Source organism: Miscanthus floridulus, chromosome 2 (assembly GCF_019320115.1).
Source record: "Miscanthus floridulus cultivar M001 chromosome 2, ASM1932011v1, whole genome shotgun sequence".
Lineage (NCBI taxonomy): Eukaryota > Viridiplantae > Streptophyta > Magnoliopsida > Poales > Poaceae > Miscanthus > Miscanthus floridulus.
In genome coordinates, this window is record NC_089581.1 from 41,402,756 (window position 1) to 41,414,656 (window position 11,901).

The following is an 11,901-nucleotide window of genomic DNA, read 5'->3' on the forward strand; positions in this document are numbered from 1 at the left end:
CGTTCTCCTTGAAGCATGCATGCATGGATGCCCTGTTGCTATTTCTGGTTTTAAGCCGTATCATCATCATCATCTAGAATTCCTTGTGTCACTCCCTATATGGACTGCGACAGAATTTAACGAGGACGAGGGAACCGAGGTCGGCATGCAATCCACCAATCCAATCTGCCCCCACGCACTTTTGATCTGTCGCTAATAATTCTCGTTAGTGCGTCGTCGTGCTAGATGCATGTTTCATGTGTTCCCACTTCCAACGACGTGATGTAGCACTGATCGATGTGTGTAGATCACTTTGCACTCTGATGACAAAATAACAATTGGTAGCATGAACGTATCCACTGTGTTTGGGGCTGGCTTAGAGATTGATCGAAAGAGTACGTAGCAGCTAAATTTCAGGCCTAGCCTATCTAAACATGCAGACTAATGAACGAACAACTAGTAATTTTTTTACTGTGGCCATGTTTAGATTGCAACTTTTTGCAACCCGATGAATAGTATCACTTTCGTCTTATTTGACAAATATTGTTCAATCGTGGACCAACTAGGCTCAAAAGATTCATCTCGTGATTTCCAACTAAACTGTGCAATTAGTTATTTTTTTTACCTACATTTAATGCTCTATGCAAGCGGCTAAAAATTGATGTGATGGAGAGAGAGTGAAAAAACTTGGAATTTGGAGGTGATCTAAACAAGGCCTGTACTTGAGCCCCAACTACAGTAACAGTAGTAGTCTACACTACGTTAAAAAGCATTTCTAGGGGCGGTTGTAGACCATTTATAGGGGCGGTTTACCCAGCCGCCCCTACGCAAGGGTCTCTACAAATCATGCATTTGTAGGGGCGGTTCTCAGGCCGCCCCTACAAATCGATTTGTAGGGGCGGCTGTAGTACAGCCGCCCCTACCAACGGGTATTTGTAGGGGCGGTTCAATCAGTACGTTTTCCCGCAAAAAAAATCAAATTTTCAATTCAAAATCGTTTTACCGAACGTCCCACAACCAACGTTCCGAACCGCGTTCGCGTTGCCGAACGCCCCGTGACCAGCGTTTGCGTTGCCGAACAACCCGCGACCGCGACTACAAACATAAGAGTATTCTATAAACTACAATTACAAGTCCAATTCACATGAATATATACAATCCATCATTAAATATACAAATTCCATACACATTGTTATCAACGTCCTAAAGCTAGCCTTTCTGTCTCACGAAGGTGTTGGTACTGAGGATTTGTACCTAACTCAGACTCTCGGTCATGGTAGGCGCCTCTGACGTGTACAATCTGGTCCAATATGAAGTTGCAAAGGTCGCCGACAAGCTCTAAGAGTTGGTCATCCTTGTATGGGTCTCTTTTCATTCCTTTCTCTTCTCTCCGTTAATTAGTTATTATAGGTAAACTCATCTATATAGGAGTAAAAGGTAGTTAGTAGGAGTACTAGTATTCATGAACTTTTAATTATTGGGTGATCCAAACAATGCAACACAAAAAACAAAACTTTAGTTAACCACATATTAGGTGACTGGTTTTTTATTTTGAAGAAACAACCAGCCTGTTCGTTTGGCTGTGGCTTGTCGTAAACGATCATAAATTTCCAGCCGAAACAATATTTTTCTCTCACACACATCAGCCAGCAGTACTTCTTCACGAACCAGCAACGATACGAACCAGCCAACCAAACAGGCTGAACACTAGTCCTAAACAAATCAATCAAGCAGGCCCTTAGCTAGTGCCACACAGCTAGGGATGAAAACGGATCGGATACGGACGAATATTACAGATATTACATTTGTTTTCATATTTCTGTCCGAATTCGAATACGGATAGTGTCAACTATGTCGGATAGGATACGATTGGATATCGACATCATAAATATGCGATTTGAGTATTCGAATATGGATACGGTATCGGATGTTGGATATTCGGACTCGGATACGGACAAATCTCAACCCCTCTAAACGGATTCGATTTCGAATACGATCGGAAAATATCCCTACCGTTTTCATCCCTACACACAACCACTGGCATGCTACTCCTATGTATATAGGGGGAGGGGGGTTACGTGCATGCTGAATTATTTAAGTGGTGACGATGCACAGCACCAGACACGTTGAACACACACACATCAGGGACCCTTTGCATTTCTTTCTTTATCCCTGGCCTGCCCCCGGACAGATATACCATGCAGCCTGTTGTCAGCATGTTCGACAAACCATAAGCAATTATATATAATCATGGATTATAAACTAAAATATTATTTTTCTCTCGTCTCAAACCAGCTAAACCAGCCAGCAACCGTATCTCAGTCGCAGTGTCAACGAAGACGGCGTATCAACTGACTTTCGCTATCGATGACGACGTACACAGCGATTCAGCGAACCAACTGATCGACTTTCGCCATCGATGACGACCACCACTGCCGTGTCGTGTCCATGACGACGCCGAATCGTATTGGTATACCGGGCTGACCGGCTGACGCCTGAGGCAACTGCCAAAAATCCCGATCGATAGTAATGAAGCGAAATGGACGAAACGGAAAACAAAATATATAAAAAAAAGAATGGTTCGCGAGACGTGGCCCGTGCGCTGGCCCCACAAGCAGAAGCACAAGAAGCGACCACGGCAGCTTTATAAAGGCGGCCGGTTGCCTCTCTCTCTCTCGAGTGCTACCATTCGCGCAGTCTAATCGCCCAATGCCCATCGACTCCACCGCTGCGCTGCCTCGTCCGTCTCTCTGGTTCCAACTAGTCGGGACCCTCGCCTCCTCGACCGCACAACCCATGGAGACGGACTGCCTGGTGCACGTGTTCGCGCGCCTCGACCTCGAGGACCTGGCGGCGTCGGCCCCGCTCGTGTGCCGGGGCTGGCGCCGCGCCGCCGCCGACCCGTCCCTGTGGCGCGCGCTCGACCTGCGCCGGGACCACCTCGCGCGCTTCATGCCCTGGGGCCCCCTCGCCGCCGCCTTCGCGCGCCGCTACGCCGTCCACCGGTTCTCCCTCGCGGGCTTCCTCAGGCTCTGCGTCTCGCGAGCGCGCGGGTCCGCCGAGGACGTCGAGCTCCCGCCGCTCCTCGCCGACCCGGCCGACGAGATCGTCCACATTTCGCTCCAGTAAGCGCCTCTGCTTCGGTGTCCATCACACGAACACGCGTCTTGTCACCTCACACACGGACGCACGTCTCACATGCTTCGATGTCCATCCCACGTGCAGCTGCCCCCGGCTGCGGCGCCTGGCCCTCCCGCAGCTGACGGCGGGCGACGAGGCGCGCCTGCCGGATCTCATCCCGCGGTGGCCGCTGCTGGAGCACCTTGAGCTGGACACCAAGCCGTCCTCCTTCCCGGCGCTCGCCGCGCAGCTCGCGCTGCACTGCCCGGGCTTCGCCAGCCTCAAGACCTCGGGGGCCGTCAAGCCCGAGGACGCCGCGGCGCTGGCGCGGTCCCTGCCCGCGCTCCATTCCCTCTGCCTCGACCGCTCCTACCTGCCCAGGGAACAGCTGCTCGCAATCCTCGCCGGCTGCAGGGACCTGCGGGAGTTCTGCGCGCGGGGCTGCGTCGGCTTCGACGACAAGGACGAGGAGGTGCTCAGGCGCGGGGCCAGGATCAAGCGGTTCGACGTCGGTGGGTCCAAGCTGGTGGACGACCTGGAGGACGAGTTCGCCGCCGGTGGCGGCGGTTTCTGCGACTCGTCCGACGTTGACGTGATCGTGATGTGATCTCTGTCCTGGTGCTCGCCGTCGCGGCTGCAAAGTCACAGAGCCTGCACACAACACACATAACATAATTGATTAATTAATGCGCAGTTTGGCTTTGATTCTTGTTTAACACTGTTAATGACCACCACGAGTATTATTACTGTATTTGATGGGTTGCACAGGACTTTAAAGTGAGCCTGGTCTTTTGTTTTGGGACGCATTTTTGGTGTTCACACCTGGATGCATATATAGGGGCTCGCCTCATGTGACTTTTTTCTTTTTTTTTGATAATAAATTAATAATATAAGGGCTGATGTGATATTTTGGTGCGCGTCTTCCTCACCACTTGCATATTTGCATAAAAGGTGTACACTAAAATCTGCAATCGCAAACACCCTGATCTATCAACCCGTGCTAAAAGATACTTTCTCCGTTCCAATTTATAAGATATTTTAAATTTTTTTTTTATTTTTACTATGCACTTAGATATACAATATATATAGATACGTACTATAACAATATATTTAGAAAAGCCAAAATAAAATATCTAATGATCTGGAATGGAGCGAGTAATATATACAATAATATAATGATCGCTCACATTTATCAAGAGAATTTAAAAGCTACAGGTTTAATCAAAAAAGGAAGAAAATTCTATATCGTTAGATTTTATGATGATCTAAGAAATAGATTAACCCAAAAAAAACACGCTTAATATAATTGTATGATTATAACAACCCATGTCATTGATTTTTTTATTATCTAATGGCATATTAGATATAATTAAAGAGTCCATGCCTAATATAATTATGAGATTAACTCAAAAAATAGGAAAGAAGAAAAGACCCACACCCGCTAGATTTTACGATGATCTAAGATTAAATAAAGAAAAAAAGAATCTACATTGTTAGATGTTTTTGATAACTTAATGGCTTAGATTAACGAAACAATCCATCTCTAATACAATTAATAGACAGCAAATCCAAACTGATAAACGAATCAAGAAAAAATAATAATTTAATTTCCATATGAGTTGGAAATAAAAAAAACCTAAAAGCAAATTCCATACAAAACAAAATCTATAAAGGCATAGTTTTAATAAAAAGTATGACAAGTTGAAAAAAGTACTTACATAAATAGTCCATATACATTATAATTAGTAAATGGCTAAATTCAAAAGTATTTTTAAAAAAATAGTAATAACTAATTTTAGTATGTTGGGAACATGTCAATCATCATTTGATAAAGAACTTGGAGCATAAAGGCATCATAAACATAATGGGCATATATAAAAACAGTGAGCATATAGAAAAAGACAGTAAGGGCGGCGGGTAATGATGCCAAGTTTCTCATAAGTTCTTGATCATCAGCTCATATTCTATATAATGTATGGACTTAGACAATTTCATCATCGGCAAAACAAAGGAGAGGAGAGGAGAGGGGTGATTTGGCAAAAAAAATAATAACAGTTGCTTAGCAAACATAGAGCAGTAGTTGATGGCAAAAATAGCCAAAAAACAGAGGAGAGGGGAGCTTTTGACGAGCATCATCCTCACCTAATGAAAAGACATGTAGAATAGTTTCAGATACACAGAGAAACGCAACTTCATAAGCTTATTACCAAGAAGCTTGCAACATTCAAATGCAATCGAAGAATTGAGATAGCAGGCTCCGTTTGACAAGAATAAGATACCAAAGTGCAAGCCTGCTGCATTGCTTGGAACTAAGCAGGAATTGAAATTCATTCAAATTTCACAGGTTTATGTGAGCTGCTTGCCTTTACATTGCCTGCCGGTATACTACAACCTAATTATAGGCTCACTACTTTACCCCTGTGATTCTGGCCTCTAATTATAAAATTAACCTTGAGAAGCTTCCTCTCAGTGGTGCATTTGGGTCACAAGTAGCTTTTCCAGGCCATAAAAATGCATGGGCGCATGGCATACTCATTCAAGAGGCTTTGTTAATATATGCGGCATTCCTCCATGTAAACAAGACATATATGTTCCCCGCATATTTATTATAATACTTTCTAAGAATACCCCACCACTGTTGAGGTTACAAACTAAATTTTCTACTGCTGAGTTCTTAGCAGTGAGGATGTATTAGACTTGTTCCTTTTTGTTTCCAGTGTTATCAAGTCATCCAAATATTCACGATTAGCCATGATTAGTTGGGCTGATCGGTGCATTGGCGATCAGGTATGCACTACGATTAGTCACGATTAGTCCGCAAGCATGATTGACTATTATTATGTTTCATTCATTATTGCTGAATTCCCAATTTAGTTTATTGTATCTGTCTTAATCCTGAAAATTACTACTTTTCACTTTCATGCTTTTGTTGGTATCTCTTGCAAAGTTTATTCTACTTTTGTCTTTCTTTTATTATTTTTTAATTTTTTGTTGCTTCAGCAAGCTATATTGTAGTACTAATGTTTAGTTTTACCTTCTTTCATTGCTAGGCAAAGTAAGAAAGCCTATCTTCTTATCGACTTCTCTGACTATCTACAAATAAGTGTGTGAGTATTCCAACTCTTTGACCCTTCATCTAGTATAACTCAATGAAGGGGCTCACTTGGGTTTTTGTTTCAGTTATGTCCTAGGTGCTGTTTTTCTTCAGCTCTGCCAAGTTTTGCTACTTTCAGAGCATCCATTTATTCAGAAGCTTATAGATCCTAGCCTTTTCATCCATCGTTTTATAGAACGTAAGCTAATGACATATTCTGTTGCACTGTATGTTGAAACTAGACTGTTTTAATCTTGAAACTAGGATGTCAAGGTTCCAACCTGGGTCTATTTTTATAAATATTTGTTGAAATAGTCATTTCCGAAAAAAATATTTATCTAGATAGTGGAATCCTATTGGTCCAAAAGTTAAATAAAATCAGTGCTTTAGGTTAAAATAAAATTGAACTGTTGGGTTACCTTGCTTAAGATGTTTTAAACTTTTGGACCGGTGACTGGTTTGCATTTCTTGTTTCCTACCTTCTTTATCATCAAACTTAACAGGCACCGGCTAAAGTACAGGTTAGAAGGTAACGCCCATGCCATCACAGGGTTACAACTAAAAATCAGGTTACAATTGCTGGTCAGAACACAATTTATATCAGAAGTAACGATCAACCACACCACCCACAAATTTCTGAAAATGGTAAAATTCAGACCATGGTTGTAGCTTAACGAATTTGTGTATTAAATGAAATACTGTGTGCCCTTAAAGTTTGGCTGCCTATCCAGACAGACAGGTGATGGAAGTGGAAAATGTCTCAACTTATCAATAGAAAGGCCAGAATTCAGCTTTGGTAAAAAAAATTGTCATAGATATTGCATGACAAGAGTAAACTGGAAGATCAATGCTTCATTGAATGCTAACAATATCACTTCAATCCCTATAAGTTCATTTTTCTCATTCCACTTTCCAATTGTTTGGATATCTCATTTCTTGCCTCCACCTGCTTGTTGTGGACTCAACTTGTCGGGTTCACAAACCCGGGGTCCCTCGGGGACCGGCTTCCGCGCCAGGGCTCGGCCCATGAAAACAGCATGTTGTTCATAGGCCGCCCCGAGGGTCTAAAAATATGACGGGCCAGAAGGTCAGTCCAGTCGCCGACCGGAAGGTCTGCCGAAAGAACGAACGCCCGCTCATCAACTTCTTCGGCCCACCTCCGACCAGAGCGCTCGCCCCGGGCACCAGCCACCTCCGGGCAGCCTCTCCGATCAGAAGGCCCGGCCCAAAACGCTGCTTCCTACTCCGACCCCGCGACTCCGACCGGGGACCCATAGGAAGCCTACTTACCGCTCTTCTCCGACTGGCGCGGCTAGGACCGACTGGGGCCATCCAACCGGGGGCGCCCGCTCGGAAGGGACCAGGGGCGAACGAAGAAGGCAGCGCACAAAGTCAAACCATGATACTGGGACCATACCCTGCATGCCTGCAGGAACAGTGCTCCTCAACCGCCCTGACACAAACAGTATTGTAGGCGTCGACATTTGTGTCTACAGTATTGTAGGCGCCATTAGGCTCCCATAAGGCAAAAAGCCCCCCGCATACCTCTGGGCATGGGCACCAGGATTCGCCATACCTGGTACCCGTGGTAGGGCTCCTCTCATACCAATGGTATTTTGCAGGTACCGACATCCTCCCTTCCCGAAGAAGCCAACGCAACCTTCCATGTGCACCTGACATTCCACAGTGACGTCAACAGTTTTGTGGGCGCCTACCATCGGCTGTCCTCATCGGCATGGGCAACAAGGCTTAGTGACATCCGTACTCTCCCCCTCTCACCTATAAGGCCATCCCCTTCATCTATAAAAGTGGGTGTGCTCCCTCCAACGAAGGAGATCGATTTCCCAGAGGTCCACTTCTTCAAGTTCAGACTCACTGGATCGATAGCTCACAAACCCCTCAAGCGCACGCTTGAACACCTAGCTCATAGCGGAGTTTCGGTCGCCCTCGGCCCTTCCGGTCGGACCCGACTGGGCCTCTCATACACCCCCTCCTTTCTCCTTCTCGTTTGTAACCCCACTATAGACTTCAAGCACCTAGGCTCAGGAATAAAGTCACCGACCGACCCACACTGGACTTAGGGCACGTTGCCTAAACCAGTCTAAATCCTGTGTCATCGAGTGCTAGGCCACCTCCGATCACAACGTGCAGCAAAACTACAAATATTCACTAGTTGGTCACTTTCTGTACCGACAGTTGGCGCCGTCCGTGGGGAATGTAACACCCCTGGTGTTTGCCTTACATTGGTGCATCTGCATTGCATCACATAAGCACATTCATATCATTACCACATGTGCATCATTCTATGTTTCCATGTTGCAACACGGTGTTCTTTACTGCTCATGTATGTTTGTACCTTCTGTGGTGTCTGTGTGTTATGCCTAGTACCCTAGAGGGGTTGTACATGTCCCATGTACTAGGGTCCAGTGTTTCAACGGATTGTTTCGCTTGTTTCGAGTTAACATTCCATGTGTTGCAAATGCATGTTTAAATTGATTTGAGAAGCTAGAGCAATTGCATCACATGCAAATGAATGTGGTGACCCACCAAAACACCCTAGCTACATTTATAATGTCATTAGGAACAATGTTCATAAAGGTCATTAGTCCAAATTAGGTTTCTAAGCCCTAGTTGACTCATGTTGACCCTAGAACTAGTTTTGTTTGACTATTTAAAAAGTGCAGCTTGGAGTGTTTGCATGGAGGAGCACCCTTAAGCAAAGTTGTAGTAAACTTGCTAAGGAACAAAAGTTGTTTTATGGTCATCTCATGAAAATGTGCACAACATGCTCATAAAAGTCCCACAAGTCAGTGTGGGAGCGGATTCCACACTTAGAAAAATTTCTAAGTATGTATTACAATTTCAGTTTCCTGTACCCGACTTGTTCACGTTGTAGCTCCCAAACCAAGCCGAACCATCTCGAGCTCCAATTGGCAAATTTGAAGATCTCACTTAGTACTACAACTTTGGTAACTAAGCCATGAACCGAATCATCACGGTTTAGGAGTTATCTAGCGTTGAAAATCGCCTGTCAGTCGGTCACCTGGTAACTGAATCAGATTTTCAGTTGCGCTACAGTACCGACCAGCAGCAGGACGTTGCCGCCGCGTGGCCGCCACGCGCCGTGACCGGCCTGGCGTCGCTGGCTGCGGTCGACATCAAAGTGGCCGCGTCCGCCTGCCCTCCCGCTTGCTCTCAGTCGCTCCCTCCCTCTCGCGCGCGTCTGAGACACCGGGAGAAACGAGAGCCGCAGCTGTCGCCATTGCCGCCGAGAGCTCCATCGAGCTCCCGCGCGCTCGCCATCGAGCCTCGCCTTGCTCCATCTCGCCCACAGCTTCCCCGGCATCTCCTCTACCTCGTCCACCCTCTGGTAGAGCCTCTCGTGCTGTGTTGACGGCATATTCGCCGGATCCGCGTCCGCCATGGCCGGCTGGCCAAGCTCGCCGACGCCGCATTCCCGCTGCCCCGTGCTTCCTCGTGTTCCTCCGTGTGCGCCACCAGCTCAACCGCCCTCTCTTTGGCCTTGCGAGCCACTTCCCGGCCCTTCTTCACGGCCGTAGCACGCTGCCGCCGGTGCCGTGGCCGCCGTGGACGCCTGTGCGCGTGGCCAGGAGGCCGCAGGCAGGCTCTGGCCGAGCCAAGCCGTTCCCTGTACGCGCACGGTTGTGGTGATGCTCCACCGCATCTTCTCCACCGTCGACGTGCAGCCGGAGCGCCGGAATCCGCGAGTCCGACCATCCTCTGCTCTGGTTTCCGACCAGGGGCGTCATGCTAGAATTCGACGAAAGTCAGGGGCCTAACTACAATGTCATTGACTCAAGTGAATAGTGCTTCCGAGGACCTATTTGTTGTAAATCGGGTAAAACTTTGAAACTTCATAGTAAATCATAGGAAATTCGTAAAATAGCAAATGAGGACTTTTTGGAATCCTTGTGAAATTGTCTATGCAGTAGATCTATAATATGTCATGTTTCAGTTAAAGTTTTAGCTGTAAAAATAGATTTATGCCTCTAGGTTTTTAATTCTAGTTGTATTTGTCTTTTTCATAACTGCAGTTGTAGGGCTCCAAATGAAGTGAAATTTTTGTGGCATGCTACTCATGTGATGTTTGATGTGTGGTAAAAATTTCAGGATTTTAGGCTTGATCAATTTAGAGATATGAAAAATAACAAATGACATATGCTGCTTTGCTTCTATTCTGGACAGTTCTGCATGTATGCATTGTTTGGCTCAGTTAAGTTATGAATCATGCCTTGTTGATAATAAATGAGTTGTAGTAATTTTCATAAGATTTTCAAAAAGCTAAAGAGCACAATTTTTGGTTAAGTATGTGTTTAGCTATAGTTGTTTAAAGTACTGTGGCAGTTTCTGCCCAAACCTAGACAGGGTTGCTTTGTGTGCCATGTGTGACCTTGTTAGTAGCAGAATTAGTTCTAGATGTTTATAGCAAAGTTGTTCAAAATTTGTTAAGCTTTCCAAAAATTCCAGAACCATATTTATTGGACATGTGGAACTCAACTTATAGCTGTTTAAAGTAGCATATCAGTTTCTGTTCATGTTTTGGATATAGATGTCTTCCTTGGTTTAATTGACCTTGTTAACTATGAAATCATCTTAAGATGATAATAATAAAGTTGTAGGTAACTTTATAATCTTTCCATAAAGTTAAGAATCATATTTGTCGGAGGTCTAGAACTCCATTTATGCTTCTCTAAAGTTCCTATAAGTTTTCTATCCATAGCTGTGCCTCTGCTGTTTAGGCTGCTGGTGCAAGTGTTACTTGTGCAACTAGTTTCATGGTGTAAATGATGTTTACTGTAGTTTTGGTAAATACAAAAGTCGTAGATGATTATCTTATCTTGCTTGTGTTAAATTTTCATGATCCTAGGTCTGATAGTTTAGGAGTTGCATGCTTAATAAGTCTACTGTCAGATTTTGATTACATTCTGCGCAGACTTAAAAGATTAGCATGTTTGGTCATGATAACTTGGGAATCATGCTGAGATGATTAAAGATGAAATGTGGATAATTTCCTAAGATTTCCAGAATGTCTTGTTTTATATCATTTGGATTTATAAAACTCCAGATATGATTGATTTATGAAGCTGCTATTTGCAAGTCCAGAAATTGGCATATTCCGGTTATAGTTGTTGCTTCACCTTGACTTGCTTTGCATGTTGCTAAGTGTGGTTCACGTCCTTGGTAATTAAGTCAAATACACCTGAGATCTTGTGAGACTTATGTGCCATGTATAATATTCTTTGTTATCTTAGCATGATAGATTGTGTGATGTTAAGTTAAGCATCGCAAAGTACTTAAGTGTGTTTAGTGTAAACGATGCTTGTCTTGCTTGCTATTTGTGATGCGTCTCATGGTACTATTCTTCATATTCATGCACTTGCATCTTGCATCTCATCTAGGTACGATAGATGCACCACGTGAAGGATGAGATGTTGGAGCCAAACCTGGAGACGACGTTTGATGGACCTATCCCGAAGGTGGAAGGACTGGACAAGTGCTAGAATGGGAGATGCTCACTTAGCGAGTGTCGTCTACCTAACACTGACTTGTGTCGGATCCCAGGCAAGCCCCGGAGCATATTAAGCCTCCTAATTTTCGAAATGCAGTTACAATATTATTGTTACATATATATATTGTTGCATTAAGTTTAGGCGTTGGATGAAAACACTTGCTGCATTGGTTATCCA

General features: G+C 44.7%; 1 protein-coding gene across 1 annotated transcript; it reads left to right on the forward strand.

Moving 5' to 3' along the window:
* The first annotated feature begins 2,675 nt into the window (after nt 1–2,675).
* Nucleotides 2,676–4,000, forward strand: LOC136538583 (F-box/LRR-repeat protein At3g48880-like). Its single transcript, XM_066530529.1, has 2 exons — nt 2,676–3,104; nt 3,205–4,000. The coding sequence occupies exons 1-2, from the start codon at nt 2,689–2,691 to the stop codon at nt 3,704–3,706; spliced, it is 918 nt and encodes a 305-aa protein (XP_066386626.1). The 5' UTR covers nt 2,676–2,688; the 3' UTR covers nt 3,707–4,000.
* Nucleotides 4,001–11,901: the final 7,901 nt, after the last annotated feature.

Bases quoted from the DNA above. Each gene is read 5' to 3' on its own strand.
- LOC136538583 (XM_066530529.1), top strand. From the start codon at position 2,689: ATGCCCATCGACTCCACCGCTGCGCTGCCTCGTCCGTCTCTCTGGTTC. The intron at 3,105-3,204 runs GTAAGCGCCTCT...TCCCACGTGCAG, and splicing joins ATCGTCCACATTTCGCTCCA to CTGCCCCCGGCTGCGGCGCC.